This window comes from Saimiri boliviensis, chromosome 8 (genome assembly GCF_048565385.1).
Source record: "Saimiri boliviensis isolate mSaiBol1 chromosome 8, mSaiBol1.pri, whole genome shotgun sequence".
Taxonomy (NCBI): Eukaryota; Metazoa; Chordata; class Mammalia; order Primates; family Cebidae; genus Saimiri; species Saimiri boliviensis.
This window is the reverse complement of record NC_133456.1, coordinates 92,705,093-92,732,298: the sequence shown is the minus strand read 5'-3', so window position 1 is coordinate 92,732,298 and position 27,206 is coordinate 92,705,093. Positions and strand designations below refer to the sequence as shown.

Here is a 27,206-nt window from a genome sequence, read left to right as displayed (position 1 = left end):
GTCCTTGACATCAAGTGTCTTACAGCTGTTTCTTTAAACTCCGGCTACCCTGCAAGATCACGATTACCCGATAAAATAGGAGGGGACCAGTTAAACTCGGATTTCAGATTAAAAAAAAAAAAAGTTATGCTTCTTTCGTATAATTATGTCCCATGTGATATTTTTTTGGAATTCAAATCTAACTGAGCCTCTTTTTATTTGCTAAATCTGGCAACCTTAAACAGTGAGGTCTTCATGACTCCCATTGAGGTAATTAATTTCTAATTCAGAATTCCAGGGTGTTGCTGATGTGTTGTCACATCTCCGAAGGTCAGTGGCTCTGAGGGCAAGTCATGAAGTTTGCTGTTTTGAGTTCTGTTTCATTTGCTGAACTCTCCTTCCCACTTTTCCTTGGATGGTGTGAGGGTGGGATATGTGTGTGTCCTGAGAGCCAGGGCTTGTGGGTGAAGTTTCTCTTAGACCTGGCAGAAAAGAATTTTAAGACAAGGGAATCTTTGTTCAGCAAAGGCCCACCTTATGTGGCAAGAAGGTGTTAAAGCAGGTGGAAGGATTCCAGAAATATTCTGAAGGGTTTTAAAAACGGGCTTGTTGCCAAGAACATAAGCCACAGCACAGCTAGTTGGAAAACTATGTAGTGGATGCATTATTTATCAACTACAATGTTGGGACCAAATATCCGAGACCAAATGACTGGCAGTTAGAAATTGGCCCAGTTATTCCTGTTGAATTTAGTGGTTAACATAAATAAGATATTGACTGCATACTATGTGTCAAGCACTGCGATGGGCGCTGGAGAAACTGGGATAAATAGGGTTAAGGCTTTCCTCATAGTTCACTGAAGGAGACAGAGATACACACGTATTGAAAGATGGTGTGAATAGTGTGACAGATCAAAGTATGAACAGGATACAAACCTGTGTTTCTTGCAAAACCTACTTATAATGAGGTTAGGTTCAGTCAAACACAATTTTGTTTTAACCATTGATCCCCCATGATAGAATAATTTTTATTTGATTAAACGTAATTATTTTCTCAAATTGGTTGCTTTTCTTGAAAAAACCAACACATTTACACATTTTCAATCCATTGAGCCATGTGTAAATATTGGCCCTCTGGGAAAATCTAGCTCATTGCCCACTTTTTTGTAAATAAAGATTTATTGCAACACAGCCACACTGATTTATGTATTGCCTACAGCCACTTCTATGCTATCGTGGCAGAAATGAGTAGCTGCCAGAAAGACCATGGTCCTCAAAACTGAAAATATTTACTATCTAGCCCTTTAAGAAGATGCTTGCTGGCCATGGAGAGTGGCTCATGCCTGTAGTCGCAACACTTTGGGAGGTCAAGAATGGATGATCACTTGAGCCCAGGTTACTTGAGTTCAAGACCAGGGCAACATGGGAGATCCTGTGTGTACCAAGCACAATTTATAAATTATCTGAGCATGGTGGCACACCCATGTGGTCCCAGCTACTCGAAAGGCTGAGGTAGGAGGATCACTTGAGCCCAGGAGGTAGAGGCTGCAGTGAACCATGATCATGGCACTGGACTCCAGCTTTTCCAGCCTGGGGAACAAAGGAGACGCCATCTTAAAAAAAAAAAAAAAAAAAAAAAAAAAAAAAAGCAGCACCTTGCCAACCTTTAAAATACAACACCAGTACTTTATTGTTAATTTCTTTCTTGCAATTTTCCCCTTGGGTTTCTGTGTTCTTTCAGTTTCTTACTAGGCAGGGACAAATCTTTGCTTTTAATTTTAATAAATGAAACAAACCTAATAAGACACCTTCAAGTTGAAAGTCTAGTCTGCTAGAACTTTAAAATCACGCACGTGGGCCATATGGGCGGCTTTGTGTTGCTCCTGACAACCAACGCAGGTGTCTACTGAGAGCCAAATGGATGGTGCCGGCTGGGGAGGTGAGCGGGGAGCTCGGAGGAGCCCAGGTGTTTGGCGGCAGCGGAGGTGCAGTGTGGCGTTTCTGAGAGGAGCATCAGAAAAACTGTGAGTTCTTATTACTTCATTAATGTAAGCTTCAGTGCTGATTTAAGTTCTATAACCACATAGCTTTAATAAGTGAACCTGCCGTCAGAACTTAGCTTTGTAATCTGTATTGTTTTTTACTCTGGTAAGCATTTAAGAAGCGCATTTCCTTTCCCTTCGTCCGGCTAGACTCGACAGCAGTCGGTTCCTCCTTGGGGCTTATGGGCACAAACATAAATCAGACACTGCTCTTGCCTTCAGAGCGATTACACTGAAAACGAGACCCAGCATTGTTAAAGAGTCTAGGGGAGGTGCAGTGGCTCACTCCTGTAATCCCAGCACTTTGGGCGGCGGAGGTGGTGGATCATGAGGTCAAGAGGTTGAGACCATCCTGGCCAACGTGGTGAAACCGTGTCTCTGCTAAAAATACAAAAATTAGCTGAGCGTGTTGGCCCACGCCTGTAGTCCCAGCCACCCAGGAGGCTGAGGCAGGAGAATCTCTTGAACCCAGGAGGTGGAGGTTGCAGTGAGCCGAGATCACTCCACTGCACTCCAGCCTGGCAACAAGGCAAGGCTCTATCTAAAAAAAAAGAAAAAAAAAGAAAAAATTAGCCAGGTGTGCTGGCAACACACCTGTAATCCCAGCTACTCCAGAGGCTCAGGTAGGAGAACCATTTGAAGCCGGGAGGTGGAGGTTGCTGTCAGCCGAGATCAGCCACTGCTCTCTAGCCTGGCAACAGAGGAGACCTCCGTTTCAAAAACAAAGAATCCAGTGACTGATAGAATTAAACAGAAGGAACACAGAGGGATGCTTAATTCAAACTGAAATTTGAACAGAGACTCTCAGGTGGCAAAGAGCCAAGACTTAGAAGATAAATCAAAGTGTCAACAAAATGAAAAAAGGTTGAAAAGGCTTTTTCCACCAGAGAAAGTCTCAGCAGAGGCATGGAGTGATGCAATAGCATGCAGCTTACAGGGAAATGATCAGCACGTTGGTGAGAATAGAGGTAGGAGTATTTGGGGCTGTGGCTGGAGAGCTAGTAAGGAGCTGAGTCATACTGGACTTTGTCTTAAAAGGCACTTTGACCTGAAGGTGATGGGGAGTTATATAGGCAGATAAGCCTTTTACACTGATCCTTCAAAGGGAGAAAGTACTGGAGGACATGAGTTCAATTTAGAGGCTACTGCAATAGTCCTAGCTGAGAGACAGAGGAAGACAACAGTGGGGAGAGAGAAGGGGAATATTTAGGGGGAAAATGAGACATGTAGCCACCGCTCTTTAATGGCAGACTTAGACAATTCACTGTCATTTATGGTTAATATTTCTCATTCTGAAACATATTTTCATTCACATCTATTACCTACAAAACAGGAAATAAACAAGATTGTCTTTTAGTACAGTACAATACAAAATTCCAAAGAAAGGAATGGTTTTCAAAAAAATTGCACCCTGGTACTCAATTTGTAGGATGTAGGAGCAGGAACAGCTACAGTCCTTAGGCTAGCACCAAGTCCTATTCTAATTAGGTTTTTCACCTTTACTTGTGCCATCAAAGATTGTTTTCAGTTCTCTGTTCTCACTTCCAGATATCTACTTTTTCTTGAACAAATTAGCACCTAAGGCTTCTTAATTCCACCAGCAGATGGTCCTGACACATATAAGTCTCACTATGAAAACGTTTGGATTTTTAATCAGGATGTTCTTTGCCCACGTGGATTCTTCCCCAGCCTGCATGAATAGCTTGAGGTCTGAGGCATTTCAATGAGGCTCAGGTGGTCGGGATGTTGGCATACGTGACCTTCACCCTCCAGTCTCCCCAGCACTCCTGCATTCAGCACGCAGTGAATTCTAAATACCAAGGAAAGAAATTGGGCTAAAATCCCTATTGGAACACACGTTGGAAAAGCATGTTTGTTCTGATCCCATGGCCGTGGAGGCTCTAGGACAGGCGTCCCCAAACTACAGCCCTCGGGCCACATGCGGCCCCCTGAGGCCATTTATCCGGCCCCCCACCGCACTTCAGGAAGGGGCACCTCTTTCATTGGTGGTCAGTGAGAGGAGCACAGTATGTGGCGGCCCTCCAACGGTCTGAAGGACAGTGAACTGGCCCCCTGTGTAAAAAGTTTGGGGACGCCTGCTCTAGGAGGAAAGTGACTCTCTACCCTGCCATAGTGGGAGATGGCAAGAGGTGGGAGCCAATACCATGACTTTACCTTACATCAACCTGCTGATGATGGTGTTTACTATTAAGTGAATGTCAAACTCTCTGACTTGCTATAACAAGGGTAGTGAGAACAGTAGAGACCACTCAGAATAAGCCACTTCTGAAATGCCTCTTACATAGCAATTTATACGTAACAATTGAAACACTCTGGCAGTAAAAACAGCCAGGTAGGTCACACTAGCCTGATGGTTAGGCACATGTGTCTCCTAGTTGCTTCCAATCACATTCTCACTGGACACCCAGCTTCCTCCTGTGTTATTGCAGTCCTTCAGGATCTCTGCCAAATACTGTTAAGTCTAATCTGTATATAAGTTGCTGTGTCAGTGCTGACAGGGTTTAACAAACATTTTCTCAGGTCAGATACTGTCCTAGACACTGCAGATAAAGAAACGTATTTCACACAAGGTCCATCTTCCTGGAACTCACAGTCTAGAGGGGAGGCCTCCCAACTGTTAATGGTATATTCTGCAAATGCAGTAGCTCCAACATGGAGATGAGGCCCAGAATGAGAATCCAAAGGCAGGATCGACCAACTCTGCTTTCGAAGGCTTCATCGAAGAAGTAATGATGGTTATGGGTTCCCAAAGAATGACTATGAGTTCCACAAGCAAAGAAGGGAAGAAGTAGTTCCCAATCCACCAAGCAGGCCACATGGGCTACGTTGTGTTGCTCCTGAAACACATATGCCAAGGGCCAGATAATGGTATCAGCTCAGGGAAGTACAGTGAGGAGCTCAGCAGAGCGCAGGTGATTGACGGCTGCTGAGGAGGGAGGAGTCTCTGAAGTGGGCACCACACCAAGCACTGAAGAGCTGGCCACGTTTGTGGTGGGGGAGCTCCCTGATTCTGTTCCTGCCTCCTAGGCAGAGCCAATTTCCACACTGCTAACTGTCTAGGCTCTGGTTTGAAAGAGATCAGACAGGGAGCGCCAAGCCTCCCAAAAGGATAGTTTTTTGGGAGCAGGCCTTTTCTGTCACCTCTTACTTCAGCGGCTGGTTTTTAAATTTTGATAATCATAAGACTCCTGGAGCAGCAGTTTTTCATTGTGTCCTGTGGACCAGCAGCATGAGCATCACCTGGGAACTTGTTAGAAATGGAGATTTTTCAGACCCCACCCTGATCTATTCAATCAGAGACTCTTAAGAATGGAGCCCACTCCTCTGTCTTAATGAGGCCTCCAGGTGCCTCTGATTCTGACCTAAGGTGTTCATTAAAAATACAGTTTTGTGGCCAGGCACAGTGGCTCATGCCTGTAATCCCAGCACTTCGGAAGGCTGAGGCCAGTGTATCTCTTGAGCCCAGGAGTTTGAGACCAGCCTGGACAGCACGGCAAAACCCCATCTCTACAAAAAAAAATACAAAAATTAGCTGGGCATGGTGGCATGCACCTGTAGTCCCAGCTACTCAGGAGGCTGAGGCAGGAAGATTGCTTGAGCCCAGGAGGTAGAGGTTGCAGTGAGCTAAGATCGCGTCACTATACTCTAGCCTGAGTGACAGAGCAAAATTTTGTCTCCAAAAAAAAAAAAAAAAAAAAAACAGGTTTGAGATTCTGAATCACTCAAGTCACCAAACAGTATGCCAATTATTGCACGTCCCTGGGCCTTGCCTGCTCAGCCACACCCCTAAGCAGGCCTCAGCTTTCCCTGACACTCCTCCCTACATTTCTGGGGTCACCTGAGCCTGGTATTGAACTCCACACTGCCATTCCTATCAACTTCTCTGAATCTTAGTGACTGCAACTATAAAATGAGGGCAGTAATACAGATTACTATAAGACAGTGCAGGCTTGTCAAGATACAAGATGTTTCTATGCCTATTACCCAGGGTCCAACCCCCTGCTAGTTACAGTGGATAATTATAGGTTAATTAGGAAAAGAAACCTGGAAATATGTGATGGCCAATGTGTCCCCACTGATGGATCAAAACTAAACCAACTCCAGAAAGCATCTAAAGAGTGTCCCATGTGGGCTTTCTGGGCACTGTTACCTCCTTTCTCAGCCTTCAGCTTCTTGACCCAGGGACGTGTAGAGTCAGCACTATTTGAGTTCCTGCCGATTGCCCATCTCTGCCCAGGACTTTTCCGTACTTGGCTCCACCTACAGCCCGTCACCCATCACAAAGGCCTCCAATCTAGAGGCAGATTCATATGAATATGTTAGGAAAAAGAATTTCTGTATATACTGAGATATTTGATGGATGGCCTTGTAGAAACCTTTCCAAACTTGAAAGACTAGGATTGACCTCACATTACTTGACCATCAAGTTGCTTTGAAGTCTTTGGCAGCAAATATCTCTTCAGAAAGTTCATTCTTGATTCAGTAGTCCCTTTCATGATTGAATTATGCGCAATGCCTTTCTTAGTATATTTCCAGAATATTAAGGCTTCCTTCAAGAATACAATCTTTGAACAAAATCCTGCCCTCTCTTTTAATACAGAGTGATAGCATAGCTCTTCATGCTTTTAAATTAGTTGGTTTTAAATAACACTTCCTGGATCAGGCCTCTGAAGCTGAAATAATTTCTCTCTCTCTCATTCTCTCTTATACATAAATACTCTACCTAGAAAAAGATCATTCTAGAATGTAGGGGGTGAGGAAAGCACCAGGAATTTGTGCCTCTCACTTGCTATAGAAAAGATAGTCTTGAATCCAAGTTCATGATTCACACCAGGCAAATACTTTCTTCTTCAGATTGTAGCTGAGTGCTACCATTGGCAGCTTAAACAGCCAAAAAGGCACTGCCAGAAGTAAGTACAGCTGGACGTTAGCCTTAAAAGCTGTCTCTTGTGCAAGAAAAGGTTGAGGCAAGTCGGGCAAATTGCAAAGATCGGCAGGTGAGGAGGTGCTACCCTGTACAGTGATGGGGGAAAACACATGGCAAAGTGCTTGGATGAATCAACTTCTTTGCCGTGGGCGTGGAGATTTTGATGAAGCATCCACGCTTTTAAGAGACACAAGTCTGGTGTGTCTGGGTGTATTGCCTCACAGCTGAACTGAGTGTTCCGTAAATTCTGAACACGTCTTAGCCAAGAACCAGCATCCCTGTTCTTTTCACCGAGGCATGTGTGCGTGAGTTCATCAGAGGATGCCACAGTGGCTAGTCAAAACACAGAATCCTCCAGGGTCTCCACTCCAGGCTTCTCTATATAACTGATGACTTCAGTTTCTGTCTCAGTGGATCCAGCTTTCTGCAAAACAAATCATCTTTCCTTAGATGTCCTTTACAGAACTTTTGGATTCTTTGAAATCTTTACAATTGGCCTTAAGTCTACTATTTGTTAAATGAAAATAGCAAATGTTCATTGAAGAAGATGTGGAAAATAAAGCAAGAAGAAGAAGAAAATGCCTTCCCATACACCTCTCTCCTAAACACATAGCCCACTGCTTCTCCTACCTAAGGCTTTTTTCTCTAGGCATAAAGTTTTCTTTACACTTACCTGAAGTCATATGGCTACACATCTTTATACATTAATTTCTTTCTCTCTAACATCACTGATCATAAATTGCATTGTTAAATGTGCTTCAGCCATATCACTTTTGATAGCTCCATCATATTCTATCCATAGTTTACTACAGTATCCCCGTCTTTGGACACTTCTGACCCATTTTGGCTATAATGAATAATACTGATATCCATTAGAAAATTGGTATCAAAAAATAAGATTGCCTGTAGGAGATCCTATTCCTTTACCTCATTTACTTATTCAACATATTTTTTTACTACCTGCTCCACACTCACCACGGTGCTGTGTCTTGGGAATTCACTGATGGACTCAGCAGGCATGGCTCCTGCCCTATCCATTTTACTTTTAATACTTTATAGACAACCTAATTGGGGGAAGAACCCTCCCTGGTTGCCACTGTAGAGACAAGGAACAGCTGGAAACCAGTCTCATAAATTGAAAGCTCAGGCCAGGCACTGTGGCTCATGCCTGTAATCCCAGCACTTTTGGAGGCTGAAGCAGGTACATAGCTTGAGCAGAGGAGTTGGAGACCTGCCTGGTGAGACCTTGTCTCTACGAAAAATATATAAATAAGTAAATTATTAGAAAGCTCAGGATTTGAGTTTTAAAATGAGCTTTTTTTTTTTTTTTTTCTGCTAAATGCCAATTCACTTTCTTCCTTCACAGTATTTTTTTTTTTTTTTTTTTTTTTGACAAGTTCTGGCTCCATCACCCAGGCTGCAGTGTAGTGGCACAATCCCAGCTCACTGCAACCTCTGCTTCCTGGGCTCAAGCCATCTTCCCACCTCAGCCTCCCGAGTAGCTGGGACTACAGGTGTGCACCATCACACCTGACTAATTTTTGTATTTTTTGAAGAGATGGGGTTTTGCCATGCTGGCCAGGCTGGTTTTGAACTCGTGAGCTCAAGTGATCTACCTGTCTTGGCTTCCCAAAGTGCTGGGATTACAGGCATGAGCCGCCAGGCCCGGCCCTTCACTATAGTTTGAATGTTACAAAATAATTTCCAACTGAGGTCTGAACAAGCAAAAACTTGCTTTTAGGATGGCAGAGCTCCTCTAAGTCCTGGGACTTCGGGCACCCACCCCAAGCTCAAAGATGCACGTTACCTTGAAAAGCAAAGGGTTTCCTTTCCCACTAGCCAAATATTTCCCAGTGGCCACTGCCTATAGCACCAGTATATCCTCCTGTCATCCTTGTATCACAGCCCCTGAGAGTGGGTTAGATGGCTTTTGTCCTTGGAGGTGGAGGCTGTGCACAGCCACACGGGGCCTGGCTGCAGGCAGCTCCGCACTTGCTCTTATCCTCCCTCACGTGGAGAATTTAGGCCATAGCACCTACCGCACCAGGTAGTACTTCATTTCCTCAGTTCTATATGCTCTCTCTTTTTCATCTCAGTCTCTAACTGCTTTGTTTTTATGTGAAACTCTGCAATGTGAGAAGAGAATAAGTTGTTCTGAGAAGCCAGGCAATGTTGAGTGCTGACATTCATCCTCTAATTATTCTGAAACCAGCTTGTCTGCCCCAAGTTGTTATTTTACACACATGACTTGATTTTAATTAACAACAAATAACAACCTCATTCAATAAGCTCTTAAACCAGTTTATTTCTCCAACTTCAGGATATTAAAGAAAATCTTTCAGGGCTCTGTAAGGAAATTAGATATCACCATTAAGAGGCCAGGACAAATAACTTCAGCTGGCTGCTTAAACTAGATGTGGGCTGGGAGCTATGAATCACACCTGTAATCCCAGCACTTTGGGAGGCTGGATTGCTCAAGGTCAGGAGTTCAAGACTAGCCTGGCGTGACCCTGTCTCTATTAAAAATACAAAATTTAGCCAGGCATGATGGCAGACACCTGTAATCCCAGCTACTTGAGAGGTTGAGGCAGGAGAATCACTTAAACCCGTGAGGCGAAGGTTGCATTGAGCAGAAATCACTCCACTGCACTCTAGCTTGGGTCACAAAGTGAGACTCCATCTCAAACAGACAAAACCGGATGCGGTTTCTCACGGGTGAGTGTGTTAGACCAAGGAGGGACTGGCAGCACACATCCAGAACCAGCACCAAAGTTCTACCTTGGGGCCCACTTTTCCTCCCAAAGAACTCAGTGAAAGAGAGCAGATGGGCCGTTCCCCTGAAAAAGGAGGACACAAGGATCCAGCCCCCGGGAGAGTGATTCTTTTGCCAGCCTCCATTCTCTACTGCAGTCGGCCAGTAATTGTAACTGTCTGTAAATCCTTCCAACACCCAAACTGCAGATGCTAAGGAAAGGTGGCCACTTGTTGAAATTAATCTTTCTGGTGAGTTTTCCCATCAACCTTTTCTTTTCCCTGCAACCAGTCACCAGGTGGTTCACCCAATCATGAGTTACTTTATTTGAGAGAAACCTAAATTTGTTAAGAAAACTGTTTGATCTAAATCAGGGGTTGGCAAACTACAGCTGTGGGACAAATCCAGCTTGTTGCCTGTTTTCGTAAATGAAGTTTTCCTGGAGCACAGCCACACTCATTCATTAGCACGTTTTCTGTGGCTACATTCACACTGCAATGGCAGAGTTAAAGAGACAGAAACCATTTGTCCCTCAAACATGTACTATCTGGTTCTTTATAGAAAAAGTTTGCTGAGCCTTGATCTAAATAACCATTCACCTTAAGGATATGTTTGACAAAGCACAGTAATTACACACGGAAAAATCACACACCATTGCTGAGAGAAGTTAAAGAAAACCTAAATAAATGGAGAGATATGCTACATTTACAGATAAGAATGCTTAATATTAAGATATCACTTCTCCCCAAATTAACTTATGGCTCAACACAGTCTCACCCCAAATCTCAGCTACCTTTTCTTGTAGAAAATGGTCAGCTAAATCTAAGATTTATATGAAAATGCAGAGGATCTAGAATAACCAAAAAAAAAATTTTTTTAAATCATTTTTTGGAGGCCTTATACAAACTGGTCTCATGGTTTACAATAGAGCTACAGCAATCAGGACAGTATTGTATTGGCATAAAGATACACAAAAAGATCACTAAAACCAATCAGATAGTCGAGAAATGGAGCCACCTATATTTGGCAACTAATTCCAACAGAAATGCCAAGACAATTCACTGGGGAAAGGATGATTTACTTCAGCAAACGATGCTGGAACAATTGGATAGCCACAGGTAAGTGACCATTGGGCTGAACCTAAGTGCTCTCAGTGGTGAATAGGCCTAAGAAAATACCTATTGGGTAAAATAATTTGCCTTTTCTATAGTCTTTTTTATACTAAAGAGCTCCCAAGTTCCCTCGGAAAATTCTCTATTAACTAAGGTACTCAGGTAGAAACAAGGAGTCTTAAAACATTCGAGCTAAGAAGAATGTTGTACAATGTCATCTGTGTGCCTTATACCAGAAAGAAATTCAGCACCCCTAGGGTTGAAGAGATTGTCCAAAGTCGGTTAAAGAATGGCTGATATGAAATTAAAATTCAAGTCTGACTGGCAAGAACATTTATAAGAGAGTAGGACCTTTCCAATATGTCAAAACAGTAATGAACATTCATAATAAAACTATCAGCCAAGCAGGCATGGTGGCATACTTCTGCAGTTCCAGCTACTTGGGAGGCTAAGGTGGGAGGATCGCTTAGACCTAATTGTTTGAGACCAGTCTGGGCAACATAGCAGGACCCCATCTCTTAAAAAATACAAACAGCCGAATCAGCCAAAGAACAGAATGACTGAAGCAATAGAAATACTCTTGGCCTTCTGAGTGAAAACCCTCCCTTATAATATAGAAAACCAAGAACCCAGTGACAGCTCCCAGGGAACTCAACCCTGGACACATATGGTGTATCGTAAGAACTTTCCACATTACCTCATAGTTAGGGGTTACAAAGAAGTCTTTGATATTACTTTTTGGTGCTGGAATTGGTGGAAACAACTTGTTCCATAAATGACATCTGAAAACAGAGCGAAAGAAGGAATTAGATGAGCATGAGTATACCATTTGTCTCTAAATGTCTATTCGAAACATTGACCTGGTTAATTCTAGAATCTGCTGTTTTGTAAATTCAAAATCTTTATTGACCAAGACTTCTAAAATAATAGGTGAAGACTTTGAGGGGTACCGCAAGGCTCTGCTGTGGTTTCTGAGTCATCCAGGGAAGAACAAAGGGAAACTGCTTTGTGTCAGTGGGTGTTACCAAGCCTAATCTCTGAAAATGAACTGTATACTTCAAATGTGTCGTGCTGTGCCGTTTGCTACAATGCTGGTTGAAGCATTCCTTCCTCAACCGTGCTTGCTCACAGAGTTTACTTACTTTGTTGTTGTTGTTGAGACCGTGTCTTGCTCTGTCACCCAGGCTGGAGTGCCGTGGTGCCATTGCAGCTCATTGCAACCTCCACTTTGTGGGCTCAAGCAATTTTCCTGCCTCAGCCTCCTGAGTAGCTGGGACTACAGGGACATGCCACCACACTTGGCTAATTTTTGTATTTTTTTGTAGATACAGGGTTTCACCCTTTGCCCAGGCTAGTCTCGAACTCTTGACCTCAAGTGATCCTCCAGCCTTGGTCTCCCAAAGTGCTGAGATTACAGGTGTGAGTCACCATGCTCAGCCAAATTTACTTTCTTTTCATCTGCTTTGGGCTGCCTTCCCCAACCTACAGATGCCATCTAAAGATAACATTTATAATAGTAAAAAGTTGTTTAATATAAAAGTCATTTTCTAAATTATGAAAGGGCCAAGACAAAACATGTTCTTAAGCCTCCTAAAATGTCCTTTGCCTTACTGAAAGCTAAAATGTGTAAGGGGTACTTACGGGCCATTTGTGGGCTCCAGGATAGTACACCAGATCCACATGCTATTTGTAGAATCTGTTTGACCTATGAGCCATCAGCCACTCAGGGGCCTGATGACCCAGTAGTTTAGGATGATAACGTGCAGGCATTGTGGTGATTTTAGCTTTTCTGAGCTGTGAAAACCCTATGCTGGCAGCTTACCCAAAACAGCCAAGGACCGAGTGGAAGGCTGAGAAGGAATCAAAAGAACCCGCGTGTAGAAACCTTCACAGAAATTAACAAGCTATCCACAGCTTCAAGTAGGAGTGAGTGATAGCCAAGGGCTGTGTTGTGCTCTGTCTGGCTGCTGTAATTCACCTCTGGATGTTTCCCACTTTTGATTTGGCCTATGCTCATCTCGAACAGGTCATCCAGGCATAAAAGTGCTATAAATTCCACCTGGTAACAAGAACCCTCTGCCTACCGGACACATAGTAAGTGTGTAAAAATGCAGTACTCAGACCCCATTGCAAGCTCCCAAATGTAAAGAATACCTACGTTCTACAGATGAGCGAGAGAATTAACAAGATCAAGCAGATGGTTGCCATAAGCACAAAGAGAAACCATTTTCTCAAGGGCTTCTGTTCATCATTTCCTGGTGGAAAACAAAAAAGAAAGAAAGATAAGAAAGTCCAAGTTAGAAGCAGTAGCAGGTAAAAGAAATGATGAGGCTTGGGGCATCAGACAGCTTGAGTTTTAGTTGCCGGTGCTGGGTGGTGCTGGGCAAGTAGCTTAACTTCCCTGAGCCTAAGATTTCGCATCTGTAAAAGACAGGTAATAACAATCTCACAAAGCTGATATAGGATGAAATGAAATGATGGCAGTGAGACCACTTTTATTCTTAAAAAATGATTTATTCAGTTAATCAGCAAATATTTATGGAGTTCATTCCGTGTACTGTGCCACTTGGATCTTGAAGCATATCTGTTTTTGGTATGTAGTAAGGTTTTTAGATGGAAAATCCACAAAACATAAGCCTACTGAGTAACCCAATTGAATCACAATCAAAATATTTTACAAAGTTGGAAATTAAACTTTTGGAGAAAGTATGAGATAATACTTGTAGTGAACAATAAAGGCATCAGACTCTAAGTGCTTTTCAATCTTAAGTATCTAAAGTACCTCTTACCATTGTTCCCATTTCACAGATAGGAAAGAAGAAAACTGCCATTAAGTCAGTGTAGAAAGTCAGTATTTTGCATGCCAATTATTCTCTGTTTAAATTTGTTTTGAGTCTACATTCAAGAGACAGATTCTTCGAGGAACTTCTATAATAGCTTTGGGGTATGTAATTTTTTTTTAAGTACTAGAAATGCATCCAGGACAAACTCCAGCCAGGTACAGTGGCTCATGTCCTTAAATCTCAGCACTTTGGGAGGCCATGGGGAGTGGATCACTTGAGGCCAGGAGTTCGAGACCAGCCTGGCCAACATGGTGAAACACAATCTCTACTAAGAATACAAAAATTAACCAATTGTGGGGGCAGGCACCTGTAATCCCAGCTATGTGGGAGGTTGAAGCAAAAAATTGCTTGAACCCTGGCAGCAGAGGTTGCAGTGAGCCAAAATAGTACCACTATACTCCAGTCTGGGGGACAGAACAAGACTCTGTCCCTTGTCCCCCACCAAAAAAAGAAAAACTCAAGGCCATTTACCAAATCATGTTTAGAGAGGTGATGCACGTGCTAACCTGCTTGATTCCTGCATGATCTCCCTGAATACAAGTTTCGTTTCTGTGGGAGAGACTGCTTATTCATTGATTCCTTTATTCATCCATTTAACAAATATTTATTGGGCACCCATTATATTTTGGCACTGTACAAATCACTGGGATTCAGTTGTCAAAAGATCATACATGGGTGCACCTGTCAGGGAGTCCATTAGAAAGAATCACACTCGGCAAATAGCAACACAAACAATGATTTAATGATCACTGTGCTAAGTATTGTGGTGAGGTTTCAACCACACCGCACCAGGAGAAAAGATTACCATCCCCAGTTTACTATGAATTGCTTCCTCTAGAAAACAAGAAATACATAAGTGGAATTTTCAAGTCCTTGTTAATAGGCTAAGACTTCAAAAATGTTTAAAATGCTTAAAACCCAAATCATTCAAGTAACAAGAGGGAGAGATGCCTTGGGATATAATGCTAGTGAGTCCAGCCTTGCCTTGTTCTCTTGCTTTTTTGATTTTTGAGGACCCTTACCCAAGCTTTATCTTCTACCTCCTGAAAGTTTTAATCTCTTTCTTTATCTCTTCCCTTTTGCTTTCAAATAGTCATAGAATTCTTCATCTTGAAAAAGCCATGACCCTGCTCTGCCATCTCTCTCCACTGTCATCAAATACCTTCTTAACTTATTTTCCAGTCAAATTCTTGAATAAGGGCTGGGTGTAGTGGCTCATGCCTGTAATCCCAGCACTTTGGGAGGCTGAGACAGGTGGATCACCTGAGGTTGGAAGTTCAAGACCATCCTGGCCCACATGGCAAAATCCTCTCTCTACTAAAAATACAAAAATTAGCCTGGCTTGCTGGCTCATGCTTGTAGTCCCAGCTATTTGGGAAGCTGAGGCAGAATTGCTTGAACCTGGGAGGCAGAGGTTGCAATGAGCCTAGATCTTGCCACTGCACTCCAGCCTCAGCAACAAGAGTGAGACTCTGTCTCAAAATTTAAAAAATTCTTTAAGGGATTCAGATGCTTCATTTCCCATCTCTAACACTGCTTTTTTAATCATGGTGACTTCCTCCTCATTGAATTCAAAATATTCTGGGTTTCTTTTTCCAGCTTTATTTTTACTGACCTCCTTCCTGAATTTCAGACTGTGGATAGTTTGAGCCGACCCTGAAATTGAGTCCTCAGCTTTATTGCCAAAATCTTCCTCTTCTTCAGTGGCACTTCTCCCCTTTTTCATTTCTACTGGCCCTCTCCACTCATCCTTTGACCCTTTGGTATTTTCCACTGTGGTCGGTTCTTTCAACTTTGAAAAGTTTGTTTATACAACTTCATCTTTTAATTTCATGAAATTTTCTCCCAGGTTTTTATCCCTGGTCCTGCCTGATGCTCAGCTCTAGGCCTATGTCTTAAACTGTCCATAGGTGAAAGCGGAAACCTGCCCGGATGTTTCTCAAGGCTGACAACATTCAAAACCAAACAAATGCATGCTCTTCTTCATATCAAAACTCCTTCTCTCGCTAACTGCCCCATTTCAGTCTCCATTCTTCCGAGCCCCAAAACCTGAAGCCTTGAAATCACTTTGATCCTTTCCATCCTTTACAGCCCTCGTCCCTCCTCCTCATTCCCTCAGTTCACATCGTTACTGCATACCCAGTGGTTAGTGCCAGACAGGCATGCTTTGTCCAGTGCTCTCATCCCTGCCTAGTCGGGAAACCTCAGTTCTAGTCTCAGCTTGCTGTGAAGGTGGTCATTCTGGGCCTTGGTTTCCTCATCTGAAAACAAGGCGGTTGAAATGTATAATCCTTCAGATCCTTCCCCAGCCGGCACCTTTTCTAGCACCACTCACTCAGTCCAGGGTACTGTCACTTCATGTACACCTCTCTTTAACAAAATTGGTTTTAGAAAAGTGGTACCTTTTTGGGTGGGGTGTGGTGGCTCATGCCTGTAATCCCAGCTCTTTGAGAGGCCAGCAGGCAGATCAGTTGAGGTCAGGAGTTTGAGACCAGCCTGGCCAACATGGCGAAAGCCTGTCTCTACTGAAAATATAAAAATTAGCCAGGTGTGGTGGCACGCACCTGTAATCCCAGCTACTAGGAAGGTTGAGGCAGAAGAATCACTTGAACCTGGGAGCCAGAGGCTGCAGTAAGCCAAGACTGTGCCACTGCACTCCAGCCTGGGTGACAGAGCGAGACTCTGTCTCCAAAAAAGAAAAGAAAAGAAGTACCTGTTTTGCTGCAGGAAGTTTAAAAGTTGTAATAAAGTATAAAAAATAAAGAAAAATCAGTAGTCATTGGAAGTAAGTAGGAGGTTATTTTCGATACATATTTTTCGCTTTTCTGAGTGCTTCTAGGTGCCTAGATACTATGTAAAGTGCTTCACATACATTCTCAATTTAATTCTCACAAGGATGCTTTGAGATGGACACTGTTATTCTTACTGTTCAGATAGAGTAACTGAAAAAGGACGCTATTATTCTTACTGTACAGAAAAGGACAGAGTAAGTCAGCCCAGGCCACGCAGCTGGGAAGTGAGGGAGCCCAACCAGTCCTTGCTCTTAACCTTGATGCAGGAATCCCATTCCTCTCCTTCCCTCTGCAAAACTGAGGGCACACTGAATACACGGGAGCTTCCCTTCAATTATTCTAAGCATTGCTTTGTCATTGAGAACTCTCCTGGGCATCATCTTCATAGCTCTCTGTGCATCATTGTGGGAAGCCCTGTTCTATTGTTTGTATCCCTGCTGTCTGATAAGGCTAAGCATGCAGGCTGCTTCTCTAATTAAAGGTGGCTACTTTGGAAAACTAGTGTTCCTTCTGACATTCCCCAAACTCTAGATGGGATTGAAGCACTTTGTTAAAAACCTATGACTATACTGTTTATTTATATGAGATAGGGTCTTGCTCTGTCACCCAGGCTGGAGTGCAGTGGTATGATCATAGCTCCCTGCAGATTCTAACTCCTAGGTTCAAGCAATTCTCTCCTCTCAGCCACCCAAGTAGCTGGGACCACAGGCACGCATTACCACACTTGGCTAGTTTTTTTAATCTTTAGTAGAGACAGAACCTCAGTATGTTGCCCATGCTGACCTCAAACTCCTAGACTCAGGCAGTCCTCCCACTTGGGCTTCCCAAAGTGCTGGGATTACAAGCGTGACCAATCACACCCAGCCCTGTGGCTATAGTATTTATTTTTTCAAGTTTTATTTTGAAATATACTTATGTCTATTGTTTTGCAAAAAGGCATTAACCACATTTTGTTAAATGATGGAAAACAGAACCTCAAAGTGGCAAACCTTTTATTTTCCTAAATCCTACAGATACTTGGTGGTTCTAGGATTAATATTCAGTCCTCTGGATTGGAACTGAATGTCCCATTAGACTTTGTTTTTACTGTATTCTATCTTAGGTAATATAAAGAGTAGCTGGGACAAACTAATACCAGTAAATCGAACACCATCTTACTTTATTTCCCAGTCTGATTTCCTGAATAAGGAATTCAGCCTGCTTCATCATCCCATCTCTGAAACTATTCCATGCTCTTAAACATTTTGTCAATATCCCTATAACCACATTCAGAAACTGTGGGTTCATATACATGGGGCACAAATTCAGCAAGTGGTACATCAGCAGGAAAAAGTTACCCTGTTTACAACTAGTTAAAGCAACAGAAAAAGTACAGGTCCAGGAGAAAAAAGGAGCAGTGTTGTAAATAATTATCAGGGTCACACTCTCAGTCACATTTGTGTCTCAAATTGTGCAATACCTCCAGTCTGATGTGGTGAGTCCTGATAACAGTACCGTTTTCTTCTGACCATGATTACAAAAATCTTTTCAGTTAAACCACTCTCGAGTTATTCACTTCAGCCCTCACTTCGATAAGCGAAGATTCCCACTGAATTAGCAAAAGTGTAGAAGCAACAGATTTTATTTCATTAAGTGAAAAATAGTTACTGATGCACACAAGGTACTATATGAGAAGCAGTGTCATGGTCACTGCCGGGAGGAAGCTGGCACATTAGTCATCTCTCCTGGCCTGGCTTCTCTAGTTGCCCCAGAGGCATTAGGACCACTCCCTATAGCCAGTTGAAAACCCCTGAGAACCCAACAAGGTCAGCTTTTCCTTGAAGAAAACACAAATTGGCAGGAAAATTTTGCACAAGAAAAGCTTTTACATACTCATTGCCAAGTGGAAATTACTTGTGGATTATCTACTGTTCTGTTATTTATTTATACAAAAACTGTCAGCAAATTAGTGAATTAAAGTAAGCATCTACTCTGGTTTTGCTGATAGTAGAACAAGTAGGGCAAATCCTACTAAGAGTATACATTCTTTGGGTCAAAATGATTAAGAATTTCAATACTATAGAAGTTGGGAGATCCCATAATATAGCCTTAATTTGAATTCTGGGATCTTGGAGATTAAAAAAAAAAGTATTTTCAGGTCATTTGAATCTTTTCTCTGACTTAAGGAGAATACTTTTCTTGCCATTAAAAAGGAAGTCACAGATGTTTCTTTTCAAGAAATCAATGAGCACTGCCATTTGGTTATGCAAAGATGAGTTTCAGAAAGAAGTCACACAGCCTGTCCCGGTAAGAAGGAGAAGCCCTCCAGACTCCCCATTTGATTTCTGGGTGCTTTTTAGGCATTGCCAAATTACAGCATTTGGAAAATTCAGCTGCCTGGATTCTGGGGACTTCAGTTTCCATCATTTTTGACATCTCAACCATTTGACCTTGCATGTAAGCCAATAGTCTGTGATTCTTCTATGACCCTAGAATGTATATGGAATGGAACATGGGGTTCAGGTGGGCTGGGACAGTGGCTACCCAGAGGGCAGAAGGACTACAGGTATTGGACCCAAACTAGTCCCAGCTCTGCCTCTGGGAGCTTTGTCAAGCCACTTCCCCTTCGGGACTGCAGCCCCTCTTGCTCTAGAAGTCTATGTCTATGAGGTTTAGACTATTAGCTCTTAGGAGGTAAATTTGATTTGGAAACCTGTACCACCTTAAATTGTCCATGTAAGTATGAACTTTGAGTGCTTACATAGTGATTTTGAATCTGATTTCAGACTCAACAATGGGTTTCCAGGGAAAAGAGCTAATTAGTAAATTGATGGGATGCTTCCAATGGAGCAGGCCTGCTGTGTTTTTAGAACCAGCAGGCCCTGGGAGAAGTTCAAATGGCACCAACAGAGTTGGATAATTGAGAGGATGTCAATATGGCAGTCTATGATACAGGGTTTAACTAGCTTCCTGTGACTTGCCTGAGGTTGGAGAGGAGACCATGGCATCATTTATGAATGAGCACCAAAACCAGATCACAGGCTCCCTGTGCAAGCAAGTCAGGAGCAAACCTTTTGAGTGAGTGAGCTTTCAAGGCAGCTGTCAAATGGACTGTGGGCAGTACCTGGTTTAGAGAAATAAAGAGAGGGCAGCGAAATGCAGCCTCAGTGAACAAAATATAGAGTAGTAAAGGAGCCAGAGCCATAACACACATGACTTGCACTATGTTCATCTGGTGGAAGTGGGCTTGAAGGAACCCAATAGAGAGAGGAAATGGAGACTGTGTATTTGTGTGCATGTGTGTATTTGTGTGTGCATTTAGGATTAACTGGATGGCTCACTGCAATACTGCTTGTCTACATGATCCCCTGGTAGGACTAGACTTGATGAAGTTGAGTGGGGAATTCCTCATAGCACTTTTCTTCTCTGCAGGCTTTCCCACAAAGCACCAAGGGCTATGTACCTTCTGGGGCCCCTAAGCAACCCAGAACTTTCTTCCCTGTAAGGGGATGCTGGGCCTGTTTTATCAACCTGCTAGAGCAGATGAAAGCTGGCTGCCAAGGATGTAGTCATCACACAGAAGTAAGCAACAAGGGATAAAGAGGTCCTAGGCCCAGTGTGGTGGCTCAGACCTGTAATCCCAGCACCTTGGCAACCCAAGGTGGGCGGATCACTTGAGGTCAGGAGTTCGAGATCAGCTTGGCCAACATGGTTAAATCCTGACTCTTCTAAAGATACAGAATTAGCCAGGCATGCTGGCATGTCTCTGGCTCCAGCTACTCTGGTGGCTGAGGCAGGAGAATCACTTGAACCCCCCATGGGAGGTGGAGGTTAAAGTGAGCCAAGATCATTGTGTCACTGGCTCCAGCCTGGGCAACAGAGCAAGACTCCATCTCAAAAGAAAAAAAAAAGGTTTAGTTCTGGTTCTGCCACTTGCTACCAAGGTGACCTTGAACAGGGTAGCCTCTCCAGCGCCTATGTCCTGCATTATAAAACAAGGATAAGGATTTAATGGATTAATACATGTGAAGTGTTTAGCACAGTGCAGATACATATTGATATTAATAAATATTAATAAACATCAATAAATATTACTTATTGTAATTATGATTAGGATGAAATGCATTGTGTCAACAAATTCATCAAGATAGTTTCCCTTTCATCAAAGCAAGGCCAAAATTGAAGTGTTATCAGAATTCTCAAAATGCAGAGTGATAAACTCAGGTCAGGAGAAATAAACACACACCAAATATTTCAGATACTGAAGAAGAGAAAAGGGTATGGGTGTTCCTATCCTTCAAGGATTTAGGCTTCATAATGTTCATTAAGATGAACACTATGAAGATCTTGGACAGGAACATTTAGACAAGAACAGCCTGAAGATGTTAACTTCATTCCCAATAGCTTGTCCAGATAGAGGTTGACGGGGTCAAGAGCTGGCAGAGCTTCCTGCTTTCACAGCCTCCAGTCCTCCTGCCTGAGCATAGCCCATCCTCCTGCCTCAGTTTCCCTAGCTGGAGAAATAACCACCAGGGCAATGGAGCATCTCAAAAAGAACTCAGATGTGGAGCCAATCCTCTGGCTGGGTTCCAGACCCAGGTATCACATCTTCTATCTGTGTGGCTTCTGGCAGTTCCTTCACCTCTGCATCTATTTTCTCACCTGTGTGATTAGGAAATCATGTGTGTCAGGATACACAAGATAATGTAGGTGAATGTGTCCTGCACAGGGACTGGCCCTCTGACAGAGTCCCTCCCTCCCCTAAGCTGCCATCCTGCCACAAGGCAGAATTTATGCCTGGGAGGGCAGTGTAGGCACCAATAGAGGTGGCCGTGCCTGAAAGAGCCATGGGAACTCCTTGCTTCTGGATTTTGTAGATGAACTCTGACAGCTCCCTGTTAGCCCTCCTTCAGGCCAATGGGATGACCATTGGGGTGAGGCAGTCCTGCCCCTCTAATGGGAACAAACGGTGGGGCTGCCAGATGGGGTCTGACCAGCCTGGACAAAAGGAAGCAGTGTGATCTGTCTACACAGGAAAACCAGAACCACAATAAGCAGCGTTAGTCTTAGGTTAGCCTAAGTGGGTCTTTCATGTTGTTACTGGGTTACCTCTTGTTATTTTTAAGCAGTTTTTGCTACTGTGTAGACCCAGAGGCTCCCATCTCTAACCTCGCAAGAGTTTTGCAAGATTATTTTGGAAGGCCTAGGGAAAGCTCAGGTGGAACTTTACACAACACTTCCCTTTCATCTTTCTCCTTGTTTCACCACAGTGTGAGAATTTAAAAAGAAAGAGCTGCTGGGGGAGACGGTAGGGATCAGAGGAGACAGAGAGAAGAGAACAGAACTCCGAGTAGGAGTCAAGAGTCCAAACAAACAGATTGGAGCTGTGGAACGTTGGCACAATGCAGGCAAACTGGAAAATGCAGATGCATTCGATGGTCCCAAAGGTGACTCCAGGTGCACGACAAAGGTACCAGGTCATCACCCACATCAGCCCATGAATGTCAAGTCAAAGGAAGAAGTCACAGGAGTTTCCCTGTGGTAGCCTTGCTTCCAGCTCATATTCCCACAGGCCACCTTGATCCCCTGCCTCAACCCATTTTCATTAAGTCCTAACAGATTCTAGGATGTGTCACAAGACTCTGAGACACGCCTCCCCCCCACCCAACCCCTCACCCCCACTGCCTGCCTGCCAGCTCAAACTGACAGGGTTCGAGCTGCTGGGGGCGGAGTACAGTGGGGGCAGGATTTCCTATGAACAATACATCTCCATGTTTAAGGAGCTGCTGGGGGCAGCTGTGACGTCATGACTGAGTGATCTGAAAACTGCACTGAGTCTTGTTTGCTCCTCTGGGTATATGTATGATACATCTCAAGACTAAAGAAAGCTTTTTAAAAACTACATTTTTAATGGTACCCTGAAGCATCATTACATAGATCCTGGCCATCAAATTTTACCTTCAGTGAAGTCAAAGCAAAACCCCATCATTTCTTTGAAGGGCAATTGCAGTGACTGTGGTCTGTCACAGAAGAAGCAGGTCCCAGAACCACTGATCCTGACCAAAGACACTGTCAGAAATAAGGGCAGAGTAGACCCACATAATTCTCTCTTCCACGGGCAAGGACATGACCGTGGGAAAATTTGTTTTCATCGTTCTTTGTTTCACACTTGGCATTTGAACTTCATGGATGGAGGGAAGATGAGAAGATGAGGTACTGCAGAAAACGCACAGCTTCATGAAGACAAGTCAGGAAACAATAGGTTTCGGTAAACAAGTGACAGCAAAGATAACAAAGGAACAGAAGATTCCGGAAGTTAAGAAAGTTTAAAAAGGAGAAAAACATGTGAAAATTGGGAAGTTAGCTCTTAAGATAAGACACGGAAGCCAGCTGATCTGGGGTAGTTGAAAACGAGTACTGATAAAATGAAACTGCTACTTCCATTACAAAAAATTCCAGCCCAGCTCAGTGGCATGTGCCTATAGTTCCAGCTACCCAGGAAGCTAAGGCAGGAGGATCGCTTGAGCCCAGAAGTTCGAGACCTGCCAGGGCAACATAGTGAGACCCCCTCATCTCTAAAAAAAAAATCTGAATCAAATTGTAGAGCTCATTTAGTTATTTGAGGAATCTTCCAAAGGAGAAGTCACTATATCAAAAGGACACCTAACATACGTGTTTATCATAGCACAATTCACAATTGCAAAGATACGGAGTCAACCTAAGTACCCACCAACCAATGAATGGATAAAGAAAATGCGGTAAATATACACCATGAAATACCACTCAGCTGCACAAAAAGAATGCAATAATGTATTTTGCAGCAACTTGGATGAATTGGAGGCCATTATCCTAAGGAAAGTAACTCAGGAACAAAAAAAAAAAACAAATATCACATGTTCTCACTTAAAAATGGGAGCTAAGCTAAGGGTACACAAAGGCATACAGAGTGGTGTAATGAGCACTGGAAACTCAGAAGGAGAGAGGGTAGGAGGAGCATGAGGGATGAAAAATTACCTACTGGGTATGATGTAAACTATTCAGCTGATGGGTGCCATAAAAGCCCAGACTTAACCACTTAACCACTATGCAATTCATCCATATAACCAAAAAACACTTGTACCCCTAAAACTGTTGAAATAAGACAATTGTTTTTAATTTTAAAAATTCCATACTCTGGAAATTCTAGGACAGGAGAGCCAATCAGGCCCTGTTCAGAGCAAGCAAAGACCACTCACTTGCTTACTATACCCCCTACCTGGTGTCCCCTGTGCCCCTTGGGTGGCCAGGGACCTTACCAACAGAGCTGGACAGCACCCCCTGCCTCTCCCGGCCCCCGTATCTCATCAATCAAAACTTACCCTGTGTCTCATTTTTGTAATCAAAGAACCTTGGGCTATAATGGGTTAATTAGTGGATCAAATCTATTCTAATTCACTAATTGGCTCATATATCACCTGTTTGAGAAAATTTTATGTTAATAGTCATTTCTTGGCTGTTTGACAACTGCTGAGTCATTTAGTATCTCAGGACCTCCATTTTCTTAAGTTAAAATAATGGTGGGGGGCGGAATTAATATCTAAGAAAGGGGTGATATTTGAGCTGAACATTGGAGTGAAATGAAGTGGGAGGGCTGCAGCCTGTCATTTTTAAGATAAGGCAAAAGATGAGAAAGAGTGTTTAAAGGAAATGAATGTAGCAGCAAAATCGCCTGATAAACTCGTAGCTGAACGTAATTATTGCTGCATCCTCAAGGGATAAAAAAGAGCCACACAAAATGTCCCAGAGGGGCTTGAACTTCCTATTATGTTTATTAATCATCTTGATGAAAATGGAAAGTCTACCTTGATTAAATTCACTAATGATCCTAAACTGAGCAGGGGAGTAAATTCCAGAAAGGATGAATTTATAATATGAGTAGTAATATTAATCAGCTCATCTTCATGAAAAGGGTGGCAGTAAATGAAATGGGGTTTGCTATAGATAATTGCAATGAAGTACACCTGGGGGGAAATTATAATGAGCCCATATTCAAACTAGGAAGGTGTTATTTCGGAAATAATAATGGTAAGAGAGCTCTAAAGTGGAGAGTGAATAATAAATTAAAAACAAGCTTAAAATAAGCACTCATTATGGATCACAGTTTCACTCTCAGCACTTCTGCAGTGCGGTGGTGCAGAGGAGGTGAATGTGAGTGGCGGAGTTGGAAGCAGGTTTGTAGTGCCGCACTTATATTTTACAAGTGAGGACACTGAGGCCCACATGGGCTAGGTGTAGACTGACTGGGACAGGGTGGCAAAACCCTGGCACACTGGTCACCACTCTGTCTCCTGCAGTGGTGGCAGGAGATCATGATTCCTTCGGATAGTCTAAATTTAGCCTCAGAATCCTTCTCAACACTGCACTCTAAGCTGTCTCTGATTACTTTGCTCATAAAATATTATCTTTTGCCATTTCTAGCTTACATCATAGAGCTAGACACTGGCAGAGCCATGGCTAAAACCTAGATGTCCTGAATATCTAGTGCTTCTTTTTCACCCTATACATTCTAAATTATACACAGTCAACATTGACTGTAACTTCAAAAGTCAAAGACTCAGAAAGCATAACTGGCTTCCTATCCAGGATTCTGACCTTGGTGCCCATCATCTTGGTTTAGGGTTCCTTAGGCAGCATTTAAAAATCTCCAGAATTGTATATATGGAGGTGTTGGAAAGACAGAAATAGGAATAGTTTTGAGCCAGTGAGTTTTGTGCCTGTGGGGAGTAACATAAAGCTTGTTTAAAAAGAAGTCTATTAAAGTCAAGTAACAAAAACTAAACTTCCACCTTAGGCACTTGACAAAATTAATGACCTTGTTAAAAATCCCCTGAGACTGATTAATGTTTCTCATGTTTGTTTCCTTCTTGGGGAACAGAGTGAATTTTCTCTGTGCAAATGGAGCTATGTTGAGGGAAGTTCTGTGTGTGCTGGGTCAATTTAGTTAGGTGGGGGCAGGAGGAAGGGAGGACAGAATTATGAAGCAGGTGAATTTAGCCTATTCTCAGTTCCTTTTAGTGTCCTTTCAGTTCTCTCTCCCCAGAAAGGCTCATGCTGCTCCTGTAAGTCTCTCTGAGTGACGTGAGGGCTACCCCTCTAAGGCTGAGCTGGTTGTGTGTTGCACAACTTTAGGGGACACTATTCTCCTTTGGGAACTCAGTAACTTTGCATGACCAGCCACATGGCATACTCAGAACAGTTCTCCATTTATCAGGACTTTCCTCATCTTTCCCAGTCTTCCAGGGAAATCTACCTGCTATGTGTCAGATCTGAGTCATTTCCACATGAGCTAATGGGTCACTGCCCAAGATTTCCTGAAGACCCACCCCTAACTTAAGTGAATTAATTAAACAGTAGAACATTTTAGCATGTGCCTAAAATAAATCTCTCCGATGTATACTCTTCCAGTGGTTACTGAATACCCCATAGGATTTGTGAGAGATGACGTCCACATGTTTGACCAGCCATAATCACAAAGATTGGCTACTGAGATCTCTTAAATAAGACTTTAATCTACCCAGCACTTTGAAGCTTGCAGAATCCTGTCACACCATGCCAGAGTGCCCAGAGATCAAGTGCTAGAGTCAGTTAACCTGGGGTTAGAACCCCATCTCTGCCACTTGTTGGCCACACACAGTTAAGCCAATCACCTAAACTTTCCAAACCTATATCCTCCTCTGCAAAATAAGTTTGTTGATAGGACTAAGATAATGTGTTTAGCATAGTGCTTGGCAAAAACAACTATGACAGCAACAACAACAAAAAACCCAATACATATAATCTGCTATCCCTGCTGTTGTTTTTGTTTCAGATACCCTTTGGAGCAGGGAAGGTGGGTATTATCTCCTTTATCTTGCAAACCCAAGCAAACAGAGAGAAATGATTTGTCTGGGGATACACAATCAATCCTTGTCAAGGCTGAATGTTAAACCTGGGCTTCCTATGTAAGGCTCCAGTCTTCTGCCCATCATTCCCTGCTCTTGTAGACCTAGTGGAACAGTTAATGGCATGTGTTTGCCTCCCCAGGCTGCATGGTTTAACATACGTCTGAGACACACTAGCTGCTTTTTAACTATTTCCTTCTCTCAGACAATGCCTATGTTGACCTGCCTGCAACACCCAGGTAATAGCAAACGCAGGGTATGAATTTTCTATCTTCAAGGTTCAAGTCCACATGTCCTGGGTGTGGAACTGACATCTGTGACAGGGTGAGACTGGAAATGTGCCCCTTCATCCATAGCTGCCATTGGCTATATTATTACCCTTCATGGAGCTCACTGACAGAAAAGATGCCCATCTTAACTTGCCAAGAAAACTAGTCCATTTGATCCTAACATAAACAGTTGGAGAGCAAACACAGGAGGCTGGGTAATGCCTAAACACTTTGATCCTCTATGTCTATTAGGCTGAAAGCTCAGGGACAAATCCAGATTTTGTAGGCCCCTATGGATTATTCAATTTTGGAAACTTATTTTAAATAAATAAAAGTATAAAGTCAAAATTATGTATGGGAAAATTACAGAGATTGAGAACAGACTAGTAGTTACCAGGGTTCAGGGACAGAAGAGGGGAGAGAGTGACGGGTATATTTATAAAAGGGTAACAGCTGATGATGAAACTTCTCTGTATCTTGACTATGATGATGAATATATGAATTTAAACATGTGCTAAAATTGCATAGAACAAAACACATATATACAAATGATGACATATGGCTGGGCACA

The 27,206-nt window shown here is 42.9% G+C and overlaps 1 protein-coding gene across 4 annotated transcripts in view; it reads right to left on the bottom strand.

Moving 5' to 3' along the window:
• Window positions 1–2,667: 2,667 nt before the first annotated feature.
• The window catches only part of IL5RA (interleukin 5 receptor subunit alpha), a 43,483-nt gene continuing 18,944 nt past the window's right edge, over window positions 2,668–27,206 (bottom strand). For 3 of the 4 annotated variants that reach the window (XM_074404888.1, XM_074404889.1, XM_074404887.1), the window contains 2 exons: window positions 12,991–13,087; window positions 7,299–11,614 (listed from right to left, as the gene is read on the bottom strand). In XM_074404888.1, coding sequence (XP_074260989.1) covers window positions 11,305–11,614; window positions 12,991–13,087 — 407 coding nt within the window. In that variant the 3' untranslated portion in view covers window positions 7,299–11,304. Of the gene's footprint in view, window positions 11,615–12,990; window positions 13,088–27,206 lie in introns of all 4 variants that reach the window. The other variant, XM_010337869.3, reaches the window with a different exon arrangement.